Genomic DNA, 20,788 nt, shown 5'->3' with positions numbered 1-20,788 from the left:
AAGCACAGCAAGTTAGGCAGCATCCAAGGAACAGGAAATTCGATGTTTCGGGCCAGAGCCCTTCATCAGGAATGGTAAATATGAGGCAGTTGTGGTCACTGTCTGAGAGTGTGACCCTGAGCTGGAGCAGGGCAGGGAGAGTGGGTGGTGGCACATAGTCCCATTTATCTCTCAGGCTCCTTACCCCCTCATTCCTGATGAAGAGTTTATGCTTAAAACATTGACTCTCCTGCTCCTGGGATGCTGCCTGTCTGGCTGTGATTTTCCAGCACTTTTTGACGACATCATTCCCTGTGTAGCGTTGAGAGATGCCCCCTTCCATTATAAAGAAATCTGGTGCTGAAAGCCCCAACCTGAGTTTTTAAAAGATCCATCGGCAGAGGTAGTGAATGCTCTGGTTGTGATCCTTCCCAGTTGCTTGATTCTAGAATGTTCCCAAGCAGATTGCGATCACTGAGAAGAGTAAGACAGGCCAGTCAACCTGAACATCAAGAACAGGCTGAAAACCGTTAATGATGCACTGAGAGCATTGGATAATTATCAAAGACAGTGAGGTTTTCTGAAAGGAAAATTGTGTTTGACAAATCTATTACTTTTAATGCAATTCCTTTATTCAAAAAGGGTGGGAGGCAAAAAGCAGGATTTCTAGAAGGCATTTGATATGGAGCCACATCAAAGGTCACTGTGGAATGTAACAGCTCATGGTGCAGGGAGTGACAGATCAGCTAGCGAGCAGGAAGCAGAGAGTTGGAATAAATGGGTCTTTTTCAGGTTGGCAGGATGTAACGAATAGTGTGCCATGGGGGCAGTGCCAGACCTTCACACTTTACAGTTTGGATGAATGATTTGGATAAACGGATTAAAAGTTAAGGAGCTAAATTTGCTGATAACGCAGACAGGTAGTGAGTTGTGAAGAGGATGTAAGGAGCCTATAAAGGGACATTGATAGGTTTAGTGATTAAGTGAATACAGTGAGGGGAAGTGTGAAATTGGCAGAACGACTTAAAGCATATCCTCCAAATGGAGAGAGTTTGCCAAACTCTGAAAATAAACAGATCAAAGTGTCCTAGTGAAGGTTAGTCTGCAGGTACAGGACATGGAGGTGCTGGAACAGCATAGCCAGTCAGGCAGCATCAGAGGGGCAGGAGAGTCAACCTTTCAAGCATAAGCTTGATTCCTGATGAAGAGCCTATGCTCAAAATATCGACTCTCCTGCTCCTCAGATGCTGCCTGACTGGCTGTGCGTTTCCAGCATCACATTCTCAACTCTGATCCCCAGCATCTACAGTCCTCACGTTCTCCCAGGTGCAGAAAATAATCAGGAAAGCACATAGAATGTCATTTTGATTGCAAAAGTAGGGAGGTTATGCTTCAGTTGTGTAGGGTTTGGTGAGACTGTATCTGGAGTACTGTTCACACCACTGGTCACCATTCTTACAGAAGGATGTTAGTGTGTTGGAAGTAGTTCAGGGAAGGTTTATGAGACTAATACTTGGAATAAGTGGGTTGCCTTGTGAGGAAAGGCTAGACAGGCTGGACCTGTATCCTTTGATGTTTAGAAGAATCCAAAGTGACTTAACTGAAAGATATAAGATCCTGAGAAGTCTTCATCGGGTGGATGTGGAGAGGATGTTTCCTTTGGGCGAGTCTAGAATGAGGGCAGCATTTTAAAAATAAAGGGGTCCATTTACGACAGATGAGGGAACATATCTTCTGCTAGATGGTTTAGTGTTTTTGGAATCCCCTTCCTAAAAAGGCAATAGATGCAGAATGTTTAAATATTTTACAAGCAGAGGGAGATATATTCTTGATTTCCAAGGAGATGAAAGATTCTCAGAGAATGCAGAGTTGAGATTAAATTCTGATCAGCCATGATTTTGTTGACTAGCAGAGTAGGCTGGAAGGGCTGACTAGCCTCATCTTGTTCCTTGTTTGTATTAGGATTACAATATCTGTGAGTGTGTGATTTTGGGCAGCATGGTGGCTCATTGGTTAGCACTGCTGCCTCATAGCGCCAGGGACCCGGGGTTCAATTCCTCTCTCGGCAACTGTCTGTGTGGAATTTGCATGTTCTCCCCGTGTCTGTGTGGGTTTCCTCCGGCTGCTCCAGTTTCCTCCCACAGTCCAAAGAATCAGAGTCATAGAATCACAGAGATGTACAGCACGGAAACAGAACCTTTGGTCCAACCCATCCATGCCGACCAGATATCCCAACCCAATCTAGTCCCACCTGCCAGCACCCGCCCCATATCCCTCCAAACCCTTCCTATTCATATACCCATCCAAATGCCTCTTAAATGCTGCAATTGTACCAGCCTCCACCACATCCTCTGGCAGCTTGTTCCATACACGTACCACCCTCTGCGTGACAAAGTTGCCCCTTACGTCTCTTTTATATCTTTCCCCTCTCACGCTAAACCTATGCCTTCTAGATTAGATTAGACTTAGTGTGGAAACAGGCCCTTCGGCCCAACAAGTCCACACCGACCCACCGAAGCGCAACCCACCCATACCCCTACATTTACCCCTTACCTAACACTAGGGGCAATTTAGCATGGCCAATTCACCTGACCCGCACATCTTTGGACTGTGGGAGGAAACCGGAGCACCCGGAGGAAACCCACACAGACACGGGGAGAATGTGCAAACTCCACAGTCTGTCGCCTGAGTCGGGAATTGAACCCGGGTCTCGGGCGCTGTGAGGCAGCAGTTCTGGACTCCCCCACCCAGGGAAAATACTTTGTCTATTTATCCTATCCATGCCCCTCGTAATTTTGTAAACCTCTATAATGTCACCCCTCAGCCTCTGATGCTCCAGGGAAAACAGCCCCAGCCTGTTCAGCCTCTCCCTATAGCACAAATTCTCCAACCCTGGCAACATCCTTGTAGATCTTTTCTGAACCCTTTCAAAGTTTCACAACATCTTTCCAATAGGAAGGAGAACAGAATTGCACACAATGTTCCAACAGTGGCCTAACCAATGTCCTGTACAGCTGCAACATGACCTCCCAACTACTGTACTCAATACTCTGACCAATAAAGGAAAGCATACCAAACGCCGCCTTCACTATCCTATCTACCTGCGACTCCACTTTCAAGGAGCTATGAACCTGCACTCCAAGGTCTCTTTGTTCAGCAACACTCCCTAGGACCTTACCATTAAGTGTATAAGTCCTGCTCTGATTTGCTTTCCCAAAATGCAGCACCTCATTTATATGAATTAAACTCCATCTACCACTTCTCAGCCCATTGGCCCATCTGGTCAAGATCCTGTTGTAATCTGAGGTAACCTCCTTGGCTGTCCACAACACCTCTAATGTTGGTGTCATCTGCAAACTTACTAACTGTACCTCTTATGCTCGCATCCAAATCATTTATGTAAATGACAAAAAGTAGTGGATCCAGCACTGATCCTTGTGGCACTCCACTGGTCACAGGCCTCCAGTTTGAAAAACAACCCTCCACCACCACCCTCTGTCTTCTACCTTTGAGCCAGTTCTGTATCCAAATGGCTAGTTCTCCCTGTATTCCATGAGATCTAACCTTGCTAATCAGCCTTCCATGGGGAACCTTGTCAAATGCCTCACTGAAATCCATACAGATCACATCTACTGCTCTGCCCTCAACAATCCTCTCTGTTATTTCAAAAAACTCAATCAAATTTGTGAGACATGATTTCTCACGCATAAAACCATGTTGACTATCCCTAATCTGTCCATGCCTTTCCGAATACATGTACATCCCGTCCCTCAGTATTCCCTCCAAAAACCTGCCCACTATCGACGTCAGGCTCACTGGTCTATAGTTCCCTGGCTTGTCTTTACCGCCCTTCTTAAACAGTGGCACCACGTTTGCCAACCTCCAGTCTTCCAACACCTCACCTGTGACTATCGATGATACAAATATCTCAGCGAGGGGTCCAGCAATCTCTTCCCTAGCTTCCCACAGAGTTCTAGGGTACACCTGATCAGGTCCTGGGGATTCATCCACTTTCATGCATTTCAAGAAAGCCAGACTTCCTCCTCTTAATATGGGCATTTTTGAAGATGTCACCATCTATTTTCCTACATTGCATATCTTCCATGCCCTTTTCCACAGTAAATACTGATGCAAAATACTTGTTTAGTATCTCCCCCATTTTTTGCAGCTCAACACAAAAAGGCTGCCTTACTGATCTTTGAGGGGCCCTATTCTCTCCCTCGTAACCCTTTTGTTCTTAATGTATTTGTAAAAACCCTTTGGAATCTTATTAATTCTACTTGCCAAAGCTATGTCATGTCCCATTTTTGCCCTCCTGATTTCCCTCTTAAGTATATTCTTACTTCCTTAATACTCTTCTAAGGATTGACTTGATCTATCATGTCTATTCCTGACTTATGCTTCCTTCTTTTTCTTAACCAAACCCTCAATTTCTTTAGTCATCCAGCATTCCCTATACCTACCAGCCTTTCCTTTCACCCTAACAGGAATATACTTTCTCTGGATTCTTATTTCTGAAGGCTTCCCATTTTCCAGCCGTCCCTTTTACCTGTGAACATCTGCCCCCAATCAGCTTTTGATTAGATCTGGTCTATCCTTTTCCATCGATATTTTAAATCTGATAGAATTATGGCCCCTGGCCCCAAAGTGCTCCCCCACTGACACCTCAGTCACCTGCCCTGCCTTATTTCCCAAGAGTAGGTCAAGTTTTGCACCTTCTCTAGTAGGTACGTCCACCTACTGAATCAGAAAATTGTCTTGTACACACTTAACAAATTCCTCTTCATCTAAACCCTTAACACTATGGCAGGCCCAGTCTATCTTTGGAATGTTAAAATCCCTTACCAATACCACCCTATTATTCTTACTGATAGCTGAGATTTCCTTACAAATTTGTTTCTCAATTTCCCTGACTATTTGGGGGTCAGGAATGTGCAGGTTTGTTGAATTGGCCATGCTAAATTGCTCATGGTGTTCAGGGATGTGCAGGCAAGGTGGGTTAGTCATGGTCAAGGCAACATTGCAGGGAATAGGGTAGAGGATTGGGTGTGGGTGGGATGCTCTTTGGAGGGTTGGTACGGGCGAAATCACCTGCTTCCACGCTGTAGGGATTCTGTGGTAGAGTAGATAAAAGGGAATCAATCAATGCAATGTATTTCGAATTTAACTTGGTTTTAAGGTGCCACATGAAGGTCCCATAGAAATGGGAGAGTATATTAACATGGATACAGAATATGGTCCACATTAGTGGAACGTCTTTATGACCACTTAAAAAAAATACATTGTGGAATCATAGAGGAGCAACACTATTTATGATCGAGTGCTGTGTCATAGAGGAGGGTTGGGTAGAAATGTCAGGACAAAGGGTACATTCGGAAATAGTGGTCCGAGATAGTACCCTCTGGGCAGGTGTTTCACGTGTGTGTGTGGAACTCTGATCTGCAGGACCATCTGCAAAACAGCCATCTGGGAGGACATCAATTGGTCATCTGTCCAACAGGACCACAAGATATAGTGTCCCACCTTAACTGAAAGCCAGCTGCTCCAGAATCTGGTAATGTGGTGCTGGAGACTGTGACTGTTCCTGGTATAACCCTGCCTGGATTTCCAGGATCGACGATTATCCCTGGGATAATCCATGTGGTGTTAAGGGCAGGGTGGATGGGAGCATCTCACAGGCTGGAGTTTAAGAGCATAGGGATAGCAAAGGAAGGACGGTGGAATGGCTGGAAGGCAAGCTGTCCCCCACAATATTGCCATCCCCCATAATTGCAGGTGAAAGACCCTCACACCGACACACTGTCACATTTGTTTCTCACCCGAGAGTTTTTCTGTTTGGTGCAATAACGTTTCAGCCTGGGGTTGGGGTAAGAGGAAGGGAATGACTGTCCAATGGCTGTGAAATGACCAATTAAGGCTTTTAATAAGGCCCAGGGTGGGCCGTCTGGCGGTGGGCCCAGGGTGGGCCGTCTGGCGGTGGGCCCAGGGTGGGCCGTCTGGCGGTGGGGCTTCCTATGTGGGACCAGATGGGTATCGGGCTGAAGGGCAGCACACCGTCTTCTTCAGCTCCTGTAACCTTAGAAGATTCTACCTCATTATCCAGTTGAGCAGCACATTCAGTTTGGGAATTCCATTCACAAAGGAGAATTGTAAACCCACAGCCAATCCTGGTGGCTGTGCAGGGAATGCTGGCAATTATGGATTGGAAAAATTGACTTAAAGTCTTTGCGTCAGTGTTAGTGTGGCAAGCTTCTAAAGAAACTATCCAAGATAATCCGTAAAAGTAATTCCACTAAAACAAACTCAGTGAGAAAGAACAACTTGGGCATGTGTGGGCATGAAGTTGACACACAGTCTGTGAAAGATGGTGTGGGGGTGGGGGACAGAAGTATAGTTTGGAATGGAAGGTGTGAGGGGCTTTTGAGGTTGAGAATGAGACAAGAATGACCATCCTCGGCATCGAGGCAGTATCTGATGGATTGGTTTTGCTCAGGCTTCTTAACACCATACTTGGAGTCAACTGATATTAGATAGGATAAGCGAGGGCATCAGGAAACCCTGGCAAAACTGGAATCAAAGGATATCTAGGGGTGGGGGAGTACACTTTCCACCACTTGGAATCATACTGGCACTTAGAAAGATGGTTGTGGTTGTTGTAAGTCAGTCATCTCAGCCCCAGGACATCTCTGCAGGAGTTCCTCAGGGTAGTGTCCTCGACCCAATGATCTTCAGCTGCTTCATCAATGGCCTTCCCTCCATCATTAGATCAGAACTGGGGATGTTCGCTGATGATTGCACAATGTTCAGCACATTCACATCTCCTCAGATACTGGTGCAGTCAGAGGCAGGTGTAGTCCCCTCAGCTTTAGTATTCTGGCACTGCCCTGTCTCCCTTTGAGGAAGGGGCACATGCAGTGAGCGCGGCCGATCCTGTCACTCGGCCTTCATTGCTCAAACCACTAGTGCTCAGGACTGGAGTATAGGTCTACGTCTCTCTGCGTCTCTGTCTGGGAAATCCTGAGACTGCTGGACCTGCTCTCTCTATGGCAGACACCAAGCTGCCCACTAAAGGACCAATCAATCCCATGCCAGAGGCGGCAGAGTACCCATCACGTAGCCTCACTACTGCAGCGTTTGCATAGTGAGGGCCATTGCTTCTCACATTCCCTTCTGCTGTCCCTTACGCTGCCTCTCCCTGCTGGGGCAGAGCAAGTGTCTAGCTTCCGGCAGCCCGCTCCCGAGTATCACCAGCCTGGACCATAACTCCCTCAGCCTGGACAGCACAGCTGCTCAGTGGTGAGCATTACTGCCTCACCGTCCGAGGGATCTAAACCCTTGAGTTTAGAAGACTGAGAGGGGATATGATTGAGACATATAAGATTATTAAAGGATTGGACAATCTGGCAGCAGGAAATATGTTTCCGCTGATGGGTGAGTGCCGAATCAGAGGACACAGCTTAAAAATACGGGGTAGACCATTTAGGACAGAGATGAGGAGAAACTTCTTCACCCAGAGAGTGGTGGCTGTGTGGAATGCTCTGCCCCAGAGGGCAGTGGAGGCCCAGTCTCTGGATTCATTTAAGAAAGAGTTGGAAAGAGCTCTCAAAGATAGTGGAATCAAGGGTTATGGAGATAAGGTAGGAAGAGGATACTGATTAGGAATGTTCAGCCATGATCACATTGAATGGCGGTGCAGGCTCAAAGGGCTGAATGGCCTACTCCTGCACCTATTGTCTAGTAAATAATATTTCAAAGGAAACATTTGTGTGGGTATTGGAAAGGAACTAAACAATGGAATTAATTGGATGCAGCTATTAGAGTGAGCACAGGCATGATGGGCCAAATGGCCTCTTTCCATTCTGTACCATTCTAAGGATTACATGATACTCCTTGCATCATGTAATATTAAGGCTCCTTACTTTACAGGAAACAGTTTTATTATCAGTGACTAAAATGGTTCCAGCATATTACACTGATTCCCAGTATTTCAGTGGAACTCTTAAATTCTGCTCTCATTCCTTCTATTATTACCCCAGAACCACAATTGATTTCCCTCTTCATCTTCTGCCTCATTATTTTTCACCTTCATCTCCACCAGCTAAAGCCTGGTGCCATCAGCAAACATACCTTCCCGAAATGTGGCTGAACTGGTCTCTGGGTCAGGGATGCTGCTCTCTACATACCCATTCCTACCTTCCAGACGTGAAATACCATTGTAACAGGAAAGTGACAGTCACTGTCCTTCCTCCCCGTCCCAGTTTACAACCCTCTCCCACGCTGTCTCCATCCCTTCGAGCTGGTCTAATCCAACTCCATGAGCACATTGGTTTAATCTTTTAGAAATCATTCCATTCCGGTGTAGTTCCCAAACATTGGGAGATAGCAGACACACTCTACTATATAAGGAAGTAGGAAAGAAGAGAAATATTCAGGATGACAGATGCCTGTCTTCAGTCGTGGCTGAAGTGCTTAACTTTTCAGGGAACTCTGAGAAAAGTCGTAATATGACTGGGTAGAGTCAAAGTGGATGCATGAAAGGGACATTGTATTTGACAAATCTTTTGGAGTTTATTTTAGAAAAAAGCAATTGTATGTCCTTCCTTCACTTTAATGCAATGAACTTCCTGCAGATAGTGTGGTCTGTTCCTCATCAGGAAGAACATAGTCTGATTCCGTGGTCACTTTGTGAAACACTGTTCTGTCTGTCTGCAGTTGGTGACCCTGAGCTTCTGGCTCATTTTCATTCTCCACTTTGGTTCTCGCTCTGATCTCTCTACAGTCTGCCTCTGGCACAATTCCAGTCAAACCCAACATAACATTGAGGAACAACAGCTCAATTTTTGATTGTTTATCTTTGACTTGATGAGTTTAACAATGTTGTGTCATTACCTCCTGCTTTTCCTTCAGACAGCCACTTGTGCTATTTCTGCTGTTCCTGCTTATACCTCCCATAGAACTATGAACATGATGATCCCTATTGATATTATTACTGGACATATCAGCTCCTAGGTAGGACCCTGGCTTGATAGATCATATTTGATCTGTTTTAGTTTAGACGAAGAAAATAGCCTCTCAGTAAAGAAACTACAGCAACATAAATACAGTGCTGCAGATTTTGCTTTAATAATGGAACAGGTGCTTATTAAAAGAATTGGAGAAAAGGTAGAATAACCAAACCATCTACTTATAATGCAAGTTCAAAGATTTTCAAACACACAATAAGCGTATATTCCCAATTATCTGAAAACACTCCTCTTCATTGAAAGGGAACAGAACAGCTTCTGTATAGCATCCAAATGACCACTCGTACCTTACTTACACCAGAGTCCCTGTATCTAACACCTTGGTAGATTTAAGCCACCTGGGACTTCAACATGCAGTCTAAAACTGCAGATAGCTCTTTTCCTGGAGCTATTATATATCTACTTCAATGTAATCAGCTTTAAGTACCTCTTCAGCATTTTATCTCAGCAGTTGCAATCTGCTACAAACACTGTCTGTTCACTTTAGGGTAACCTAGGTCACTATATACCCTTCACCTTCTCAGAAGCACTGCTCTATGTAGCCATCCTATTTCAAGGATTTCACAGAACTGCACCTGATACAAATTAAAACTTTAAATCCATTTAGATTATGGGGGTTTGCCTTTAAGCTTTCAGTCATGTTAGTCTACAGTAGAAAAGAAGGCCCTTCGAGCCTGTGTTAGCAAACAAGGAGCTAATCCCATTTCCCAACACTTGGCCAATAGTCATGTATATCTTGGCACCACAAATATGCATCAAAATGCTTCTTAAACATGGAGGGTTTCTGCCTGTATCCTCCTTCCAGGCCGTGAGATCCAGATACCCTACATCCTCTGGGTGAAAAAAAAATCCTCCCGTTCCCTTGAAGACACCTGTTTCATTCCTTAAATCTCCGCCCCCCCAAGACACTTATCCCTCTATTAAGTGGAAAGGTTTCTTCCCCTCTATCCTGTCCATGCCCCCCATAATTTATCCATCTCAGTCATGTTCCCCCTCAGCCTTCTCTGCTCCAAGGAAAACAACACCAGTTTGTAAATATCTTGACCCTCTCCAGTGCTATCACATCTCCTCTACAATGTGGATTACAGAACAGCACACCATACTCTTACTGGTGGCTTAATCAATATTTTATTCAGTTATTGCATAACCTTACTGCTCTTAAACTGTGCCACCACTAATAATAGCAACTATCCCCTATGCGGTCTTGCCCACTTTATCTACCTGTCCCTTTACCGAAGGAGACCTGTGTACATGCAGCCAAGGTGCTTCTGATCTTTGGTGCTTCCCAGGAGCCTACTGATCTTCATGCATTCCCGTCCATGTGCTGCCCAAGTCCATCACCTGACATTTATCCAGGTTGAATTTAGCCCATCTGACCAGATGTTTATATCTCCTGTAATTTAAGACCAGCCTCCTCACCAATTTTCATATAATTTGTGAACTGGGTTCCAATGCTGTATACAGGCTTCCAGTTACCCCGTGACCATCACCCTCTGCTTCCCAGGCAAAAGTGAGGACTGCAGATGCTGATGAAGGGCTTTTGCCCGAAACGTCGATTTTCCTGCTCCTCGGATGCTGCATGACCTTCTGTGTTTTTCCAGCACCACTCTGATCTAGACCCTCTGCATCCTGCCACTCAGCCGACTCTGGATCCAATTTTCCAAATATCCTTGGATCCCACGGACTCTTACCTTCAATATCAATCTCCCATGTGGGACTCTGTCAGAAGCCTTATTGAATTCCAGTAAATGACAATGAATGCATTGCCCTCATTTACACACCACGTCAGTCCTTTGGGAAATTTCAGTCAAGTTGCTCAGACAAGACATCTTCTTTGCCATTTTTGAGAAGATTTGTAGCTCAGGCTGAGCTGTGAAGGTGGGGGTTATCATTTCAATACTATTCAAACTGGAACTCCATCAATAAACATATTTATTTGGACCCCATTTACTAACCTCTGAGAAAAAGAACCAGAAGTGATATCACCCACCACAACCCACCAAGAGACATAAATAGGAAGTGGGACAGAACACCAGCGCTCTATCGGAGGCTCACTGATGATGTTACTGAGAATGGTGATGAAACGCCTGTGAACAAATCACTAGCTCAACAAGCAAACTTACCACCTGAAGACCTCTCCTGAATGCAACAAGGCTGACTGTTCTTGATTAACACCTGCCTTTTCAAATGCAGATTAAGTCTGTCCCTCAACTGCTTCTGAAAGTTACCCCACCACTGAGGTTAGATTGACTGGCCTGTAGTTTCTCAGTTTATTCTTTACTCCTTGAATGACAGTAGCACATTGTCTGTCACCTCTCCTTGGTCAGAGAGGAATTGAACATTTTTATAAATACCTCTACAATTTCCTTCCTTGCCTGACTCAACGACGTGGGACACATTTCATCCAGCTTTGGACATTTGCTTATTTTAAGCCTGACAGACCACTCCGAAGCTCAGCTGGCTATGCTAATTTCTTCATGTAAGTCAGTCCTTTTCCCTGATTTCTATACCTATGTTGACCTAATACTGACACAGTATTCGCGTAGGGCTCTACCTATGTACTCTGGCTCCATGCACCATTCACCATTGTGGTCCTTAATGGGCCCTACTTTTCTTAGTTACCTTTTTACCCTAACATATTTGGACAATGGTGCCCAGCATGGTTGGCTGGTTTGTGATACATAGTGATGTCGACAGCACAAGTTAAACTCTCACTGGTAGAGATTAATATGAAGTACTCTCCTCCTCTACCTTTACCTTGCAAAATAACTTAAAATTTCTTTTATTTTATCTGCCATTCTCCTTTCAAGACCTGATTTGTTCTCCTAATTTCCTTTTTAAAATCCGCCAGGCACACTCCATTCCCCACAAGGGTTTCTGCTGTTCTCAGTTCCTGGTATCTTCCATAGGTCTCCCTGATTTCTGTTTGTCCAATCCTATAGATGCCTTGCTTTCCAGTGTTCACAAGACTTATTGGTCCCTTTTTTTTTATCTTTAATGGTCCCACCTTTTATCTTTAATGGAACATGTTGGCCCTGTACTCTCCCTATTTCCATAAGATCAGAATAAATAGGATCAGGAATAGGTTGTTCAGCCCCTCAGTCCTGATCTGATTCTATAGGATCAGGGATAGGTTGTTCAGCCCCTCAGTCCTGATCTGATTCTATAGGATCAGGGTTGATCAGGCATTCCCCATGTCTACATTCCTACCTTTTCCCCATATTCCTGGATTCTTGATCAATCGGGGAATCAATCTCAGTCTTAAATATAAACAAGGACTCTGCCCACACAGCTCTCTGTGCGAAAGAATTCTAAAGATGTACAATCCTCTGAGAGAAGAAATTCCTCCTCAGCTCAGTCTGAAATTGGTGACCCTTTATTCTGAGACTGTGTCCTCTGGTCCTTGACTCTCCCATGAGGGGACACATCCTCCCAGCATTGACCCTGTCAAACCCCTTAGGAATCCTCTGTGTCTCAATGTGATCACCTCTCGTTCTTCTAAACTCCATGGAGTAGAGTCCCAACCTGTTTATCCTTTGCTCATAAGACAATCCCTCCATATGGGGATCATTCCCGTAAAGCTTCTCTGAACTGTCTCCAATGAAATGATATTTTTCCTGAAATAGGGAGCAGAGCTGCTCGCTGTACTCCTGATTTGGTCTCCCCAGCATCTTGTACAGCTGCAGTAAGATTTCCCTCCTCTTCCACTCCAACTCCTTTGAAATAAGGGCCAACATTCTATGAGCCTTCCTGATTCCCTGCTGTCCCTGTGTGTTAGCTCATAGAATCCCTACAGTGTGGAAATACACCCTTCTGCCCAATAGGTCCACATCTTTGGATTGTGGGAGGAAACCACAGCACCCGGAGGAAACCCACGCAGGCACGGGGAGAATATGCACACTCCACACAGACAGTCGCCCAAGGCTGGAATCGAACCCAGGTCCCTGACACTGTAAGGCAGCAGTGCTAACCACTGAGCCACCATGCCACTTTCTCTGTTTCATGCATGGGGGGTGGTGGGGGGGCGGTGGCGGCAGCAGCATGATGGCACAGTGGTTAGCACTGCTGCCTTACAGCATCAAGGCCCCAGGTTCAATTCCCGCCTCAGGCGACTGACTGTGTGGAGTTTGCACGTTCTCCCCGTGTCTGCGTGGGTTTCCTCTGGGTGCTCCAGTTTCCTCCCACAGTCCAAAGATGTGCAGGTCAGGTGAATTGGCCATGGGAAATTGCCAATTGTGTTAGGTGTAATTGTAGAATGGGTCTGGGTGGGTTGCTCTTTGGAGGGTCGGTGTGAACTTGTTGCGCCAAAGGGCCTGTTTCCAAACTGTACGGAATCTAATCATATAAAATTGGGCAGCACAGTAGCTCAGTGGTTAGCACTGTTGCCACACAGCACCAGGGTCCCAGGTTCGATTCCAGCCTCAGGCGACTGACTGTGTGGAGTTTGCACATTCTCCCCCGTGTCTGCGTGGGTTTCCTCCGGGTGCTCCGGTTTCCTCCCACAGTCACAAAGATGTGCAGGTCAGGTAAATTGGCCTTGTTAAATTGCCCGTAGTGTTAGGTGCATTAGTCAGAGGGAGATGGGTCTGACTGGGCTACTCTTCAGAGGGTCAGTGTGGACTGGTTGGGCCGAAGGGCCTGTTTCCACACTGTAGATAATCTAATCTAATCAGGTACTTCCCTTCCCTTTGTGTTGCAGTTTTTCTCCATTTAAATAATACACTGTTCTTTTGTTTTCCAGTTCAAAATGAACAACTTCATATTTTCCCACATTATACGCTATTTGCCAACTTTTCCCACTTCCTTAACATTTCAAAACCTCTCAGAAAAACCGTATCCCTCTCATAACCTATCAACCTTTCCTTTTTGGATGTATCCCACAGCTTTGACGCAGATTAATCTGAAAGTATCTGCTCCTAGTCCATCCTGGCTAAATCATACCTGATCTTATTTAAATCAGCTTTGTCTCATTTCAGAACTTTTGATTTTAGGCCCATCCTTATCATTTTTCAGGACAATCTTGAATCTAATGGCTTTCTACAATATATCCCTCACACTGATACATCAACTCCTTACCCAGTATAGTTACCTAAGCCCAGGATCGCCCTCTGTCTAGTAGGGCCTTCTACGTACTGGATTAAATTTGAAGAATTCTGCTCCTTCAAAATTTTGACACTGACTACCTGAGTTAATGTTGGGAAATTTGAAACCACCTCATTCAGCACCCTATTACTTTTACACTTCCCTGAAACGTACTTCCATACCTGCTCCTCTTTTTCTCCTGCGCTGTTAGGGGCCTATAGTACAGACCCAGCAATGTGATAGCTCCTTTTTAGTTTTTATGTTATACTCATATGGCTTAATTTGAGGAGCCTTCAACAATGTCATCCCTCTTTATTGCTGTAATAGATTCCTGAATCAATATTGCAACATTTTATCTTCCTTCCCTGTCTCTCCGAAGATCCAATATCCTGGAATATTGAGCTGACAGTTCTGCCTCTCTCAATCATGTCTCAATACAATGACATCATATTCCAATGGTTTAACTTGTGGCCTTAACTCTTCTGCCTTGTTCATATGGCTCCTAGCTCAAATCAATACCACCCAACATTGCCAAGCTCCCCTGCGTCTTTATGACTCACTTGATATTTCTTCTAATTTTAACTATGCACTTCTTTCTGCTGTGTCTTCTCTCTCACCCACATGTTAATTTAAACCCTCCTCAACAGTTTAAAAAAACAGAAGTCTCAAACAAACCCTGAGTTCCTATTATTTCCCTTTCTTTGTTGCAAAATAATCTAAAATAAATATGTCTAAGTGGTGCACAAAACCCATTCTCTCCAAAGTCAAGTTTCAAAATCACCATGGCTACAGAAATGCAAACAATTATTAACTTCAGACACGCAGAAATCCACTGATTATTAACACAGAAACCAGAAGCCCAGCTTGCAATAAATAAGGTTAAAACACATTTATTTATGTGCATGTGCATATGTAAAACCTGTTACACTTTTCATCATTCCCAGGTCCAAGGAACTGAACATTAACTCTGTTTCTCTTTCCTCAGTCACTGCTGAGTTCTCTGGCACATTCTGTGTTTATTTCTGAATTCCACCATTTTCTGATTTCCACTTTTTTCGGTTCATGTAAAGATTTTCTGAATCACACTCTGAACTGTCAAATCCATGGGGATTTGAAAATATTACCTATTGCTGCTGGGTCATAGGAAACAATCTACCACCCGCTCATTTTCAAGGAATTAAAGTACTTTGTATTCACCGTGCTGTAGGTGCAAGGATCTGGGAATGGGACCTTCACTATTCTAAAGTTTGACTCCATCTGTCTTGGACAATGAAAAATAATGATTAGAAGAGCAAGCTATCGAGCAATTTTGATTGAACTCCAAGAATACCAAGCCTCGAGACTGCAGCAGGTGAGTGAACACTTAAAGGAACGTCAGGAACTTGGTGCTCAGAGCTAAGAGGCTTAATCTCAGTGAGTCACAAGACCTCAGGCAAGGGGTTAACAGGCCACCCAGTGACCTCCAACTAATAAGATGAATTTTGACATTGTAGTAATGCCAAAGTGCTGGGAAATGGCTGAAAGAGGAGCATTTGGTCATAGAACAAAAGAGCTGCATGGTGACTCAGTGGTTAGCAAGCTGCCTCACAGCACCCAGGGACCCGGTTCGATTCCTGCCTTGGGTGACTGTCTGTGTGGGGTTTGCACATTCTCAACGTGTCTGTGTGGGTTTCTTCTGGGTGCTCTGGTTTCTTCCCACAATCTGAAGATATGCAGGTCAGGTGGATTGGCTAAATTGCTCACAGTGTTAGGTGTATTAGTCAGGGATAAATATAAGGTAGGGGAATGGGTCTGGGAGGATTACTCTTTGGAGGATCGGTATGACCTTGTTGGGCCAAAGGACTTGTTTCCATACTGTAGAGAATCTAACTTAAAAAAAACTATGACCCTCCTGAAACACAAATGGAAATTGTCCCTCCCAGGGACTGAAACATCAGCTGTGTGTTTCCAGCAGAAACACGTTTGTGTTTTCATTGGTCTTGGTTTAAATACAGCTGGCACAGAATGTGCTGGTTTCTGACAACATTTAAAACATTAGCTCTTTGGAATGATTCCATTAAAGAGGACATAGATTAAGATTGCAAACCAACTGTTAGCTCTGTACTGGGACTGGAGTGAAAAAATTATGATTGAAATATTGCCTTTTTGAAGAATGTAAATCTTTAGCCATCCCGGTCCATTGTGGCTTTGGCTCCTTCCTCCCAAATCTTTTGTGTGTTTAGTAAGGTCTCACAGCAGTAGAACACCTCTTCCCATCCCTTTTCCCATCCCCACCATGTCCATCTTCTCCACTTCCCCCCTTCGGTCCTCTGGCCATTTCCCCCTACCTCACCCAGATTTGTTAATCTGATTACCCTCAAGTGGAAAATTCCCAGTTGACTCCTAATTAGATTCCTAAGATCAGAGTGGTGCTGGAAAAGCGCAACAGGTCAGGCAGCATCCGAGGAGCAGGAAAATCGCCCTTTTGGGTAAAAGCCCTTCATCCTAATTGGTGTTGACTTGTTGCATGGATTGGATTGGATTGGAAATGGAATTGGCAGGACTGGATGAAGTTTTATTCATGACTAGTACAGTAGCGTCACCTGGGAGGTCACCCTGTAGGTGCTGTCCCTGAGTGGGAGCCTTTACCAAAACTTAATTCACGACTTTTGGCACACTCTGATCCCATATTTTGACTGATATGCATTTGGGGAGCAGAACTGATTCCTGATTAAGGAGTGATATTTTCGCTGAACAGCTGCTGAACTGAAATCTGTGCATCAGAATCAAAAGGAACAACTCCAAGCAAAGTTAAAGATCTCACAACCCCAGGTTATAGTCCAACAGGTTTATTTGGAAGCACTAGCTTTCAGAGCACTGCTCCTTCATCAGGTGGTTGTGGACTATAATCAGAACTCAAAGCAAAGTTGCCTGTGACATTATAGAGGGGAGTTTGTGTAATTTTCAAACCATGATGTCTGTGGATATATGACAGGGTTCTGGAACAAGTGAAGTTGTTTCTGCATACCTGCTGACAGAAGATGGAAGAAGCAAGAAAGGCAAAGTGTTGGAGTCAGAAGGTGAAAACATACGTGGACCCACCTGATGGAGGCTGGGGCTGGATGATCGTTCTCCATTTCTTCCTGGTAAGAAATTGAGTTTCCATCACCCATCCATTTCTGAGTTTTGGGGTTATGGGGGTTGGAGGTAAAAACAGGAGAGTGAGACTTGTTTCACAGCTCAACCACTGAGTTGAATGGCCTTATTTAGTATTGTAATGCTTCTAGAGTTCTATTGTCCAGATGCTCTTCAGGAAAATCTCTAATAGACAACACCCCTACTCCCTCAGACCTGCACAAAAGCTTCCAGCTATGTGTTCATTAAAATCTTGGAGAGAGGTCTGATTTGGCTAATTACCCAAGAAAATGGATGGATTAAGATTCTAAATTATGAGCAACCAGGCAACTGACTCCCCAATGACCTTTTCGGTATTAAATCCTCCAGCCCCTACATCCCCTTCCTATCTCGATACTTCTCAAATTCTTCCATATATTAACATATATCTATATTTCTTCATAATTCTAATTGTGTCTACTTGCCCTGAGTTCTAACATTTCCTCTCTAACCTCTCCACCTCATCCTCTCTTAAGTACATCTTAAAATCTTTCCAATCAAACCTTTTGTACCTGCCCTAATATGGCTATACATCCTGGTATCAAATCTTGTTTGACAATTGCTCCTGTGGGAAAAGGCTTGGGACATTGCACTGAAGGCACAATAGAAATGCAAGTTGTTGTTGAGTCAGAGAAGAAAAGCTGCAAACAGTACATCAATCAACTCCTGAAAGAGAGGTGTGTGTGTGTGATGAATGAACTGACAGTGTACAGTTTATACCAGGAATTCATTTAGTAAAAAGCAGACATTTCCCATTTTCATAATAAAATTATGCAGATTCTGCAGACAGACCTCATTTGAGATTCTCTGATTTTGCCTTCTTTGCTTTATAAATTGAGGATCTGAGTTATTAAAGATTAAACTATTGATAGCTTTCCACTATCAGCAGAGCTAATGTTCAACTTCAGCTCTTCAACTCTATTTCTTTTCAGCCAGTCTGCTTACCATTCAAAGGTGCTTCTTCAGGAAGGGCTTCTGCCCGAAACGTCAATTCTCCTGCTCCTTTGATGCTGCCTGACCTGCTGCACTTTTCCAGCAACACATTTTTCAGCTCTGATCTCCAGCATCTGTAGTCCTCACTTTTTCCCTGTTTACCATTCAACAGAAGAAGCAGTTACAAATTCCAAGTGGCGGGACCAACACCCATAATATTGTGTTCCTCATTCTTTTGCCTGATGTTATGTGGCAGTTGGTAGTGAGCACACCTCTCTGGGTCCTCAGGGGTTGATTGCAGGAAGGAGATTACAACACACAGATTAACATTCCATCACAGTGCTGAGGGTTTGCCATGGATATTAGAGATTCCTTTGACACATTTGGAGAAAGATGTAAACATATTCCGGGTGGCCTGGACAATAAACCACCTTCAGCAACAACACAAAGAAAAAATTGGCTGTTGATTTATCCATTTACTCTTTGTAGAACACCAATACTCTCTGAATAGTCATTTCTTTCCAAAACCTGCAATAATGTTGTAAACTGCTTTGTAATTAGCCAGCAATGTAACCATTTCCACTTTATATTTTAAAATAATCTTCAAAGAGAGTAAATATCTCAAGTTTAACTGGACTAATAACCAATGGGAGAGAGTTATCGATGGTAGGGTTAAGATGGCAGACTGCAGACTGATGAAGAAGTGGGGAGGGGAGGGAGCTGGGGGGTGGTGGGTGCAGGGACCAGGTTAGGGGGAGGGAGTGAGATAGTGGGGGAGAGTGAGTGCAGGGTCAGAGTTGCAGGTAGTTTCAGTGACAGCCAACCAATGTTGGGGATGAAGTAGGGAAATCCTGAGGAAGATGCCATCAGACCACGACCAGAGGAGCAGCCCAGTGTACGTGTCGTGTACGATAAAGATTTCTTGCTGTGGGTTTGGTATAGACTTTAAGTTGTGCCTTGGCAATGCAGGTAGTTAGTAAATGTGTAAATACACTCTGTCTGTCCACTTCCTCATTGTTTATGTGTACTATCAGCACAATGCACTGCAGTAATTCACCAAGACTCCTCAGACCGCACTTTCCAAACCCATAACCATCCAGAAGGACATGGGCAGCAGGTACATGGAAACACCCCCTTCAGGTTCCCCTCCAGCCACTCATCATCCTGACTTGGAAATATGTCCCTGTTCCTTTGCTATCACTGGGTCACAATCCTGGAATTCCCTCCCTAAAGGTATTGTGGGTCTATCTACAGCACACAGACTGCAGCGCTTCAAGAAGGCAGCTCACCCCCCAACTTCTCAAAAGGCAACTAGGGACAGGCAATAAATGTTGGCCCATCTAGCAACACCCACATTCCATAAGCAAATAAATGAATTGTCCTCCACTACCAACACTCACGAGCAACTGTGTGTATTCTCTACAAGATGTAATGCAACAATTCACCAGGACCTTCTAAACCCATGATCACTTCCATCTAGAAGGGTAAGGGCAGCAGATACATGGGAACATGAGCCCCTGCAAACTGCCCACAAAGTCCCACCCATCCTGAAATGGAATTATATTGCTGGTCCTTCAGATTTTCAAGTCAAAATCTTGCCTCTCCCTCTCTGAAAGCACTGAATATCCCTAAATCACATGGACAGCAGTAACTTACCACCACCTTTGAGGGGCAATTAGGGATGGACAATAAATGGTGGCCCAGTCAGTGACTCCCACATTCCCTGTATTAACAAAAATCTCTCTACATCTCAAAAAACGTCCATGCAATATTGAGGTTGTGAAGCCCTGCCCCAAGACCAGGTCAATATTCGACAGGTACTGGACTCGTTGTTCCAAGTCAGTCAGTTACTTTGGGAGCTAACATTTAGTCATCCAGTGCATGAGTTCTGCTCATTTGGATAGTGGGTATATTTTAATACTAACTACAAGAAAGCTGTTAGTTTAAATTTTCAGAGCCTATCCAAGTTGCCTTCTCTATTGTCTTCAGTGAACTCTTGACCTATTTGCAAAGTTGGATTCAAATTCTTGAACACTGGACAATACCATGAACTGCTGTCTATCTGACTGGTTCTCAATGCTCACGTTTTGAAATTACTGTGATCAGGTTCATAGTCCTTACTGCAAACCGCTGATGTTTACCGCTGAGTCAGTGACAAGTCACTTTTTGCTGTCTTTTAAATTTGGCTGAAATCTGTTTGCTGGTTAGCAATCACTGTGAACAGAGGTGAGTGTGTTTCTCATTGAGGGATTGACCCTGAGAGCCAAGTACTTATTACCTGAACGCTACACTGACAACCATACTCTCCCTCCCCCCACCATTGGCACTCCTTTAAAGAATAAAATCCTCCTCTTCTTTATCTTAAATGGGCAACTCCAGGCTTTGAGATGATGCCCTGTGGTGTACGACTCTTCCACAAGGGGAAACAGCCTTTCTGCATCTCTCCTGTCAAGTCCCTGAAGAATTTTGTATTTCAATAAGGTCATTCTGTTCGCTGAGCTGGGAATTTGTGTTGCAGACGTTTCGTCCCCTGTCTAGGTGACATCCTCAGTGCTTGGGAGCCTCCTGTGAAGCGTTTCTGTGATGTTTCCTCCGGCATTTACAGTGGTTTGAATCTG

The 20,788-nt window shown here is 44.4% G+C and overlaps 1 protein-coding gene across 1 annotated transcript in view; it reads left to right on the top strand.

The window, feature by feature from the left end:
- The window catches only part of slc16a4 (solute carrier family 16 member 4), a 105,524-nt gene that overhangs the window by 15,375 nt on the left and 69,361 nt on the right, over positions 1-20,788 (top strand). Inside the window, exons 2-3 of the mRNA XM_060845107.1 lie at positions 15,292-15,435; positions 17,059-17,209. Of these exons, the coding sequence (XP_060701090.1) occupies positions 17,105-17,209 (105 nt within the window). The 5' untranslated portion in view covers positions 15,292-15,435; positions 17,059-17,104. The remainder of the gene's footprint in view (positions 1-15,291; positions 15,436-17,058; positions 17,210-20,788) is intronic.

This window comes from Hemiscyllium ocellatum, chromosome 26 (genome assembly GCF_020745735.1).
Source record: "Hemiscyllium ocellatum isolate sHemOce1 chromosome 26, sHemOce1.pat.X.cur, whole genome shotgun sequence".
NCBI classification, from domain to species: Eukaryota; Metazoa; Chordata; class Chondrichthyes; order Orectolobiformes; family Hemiscylliidae; genus Hemiscyllium; species Hemiscyllium ocellatum.
The sequence above is the reverse complement of the archived record's forward strand: the minus strand, read 5'-3'. Positions and strand labels throughout refer to the sequence as shown.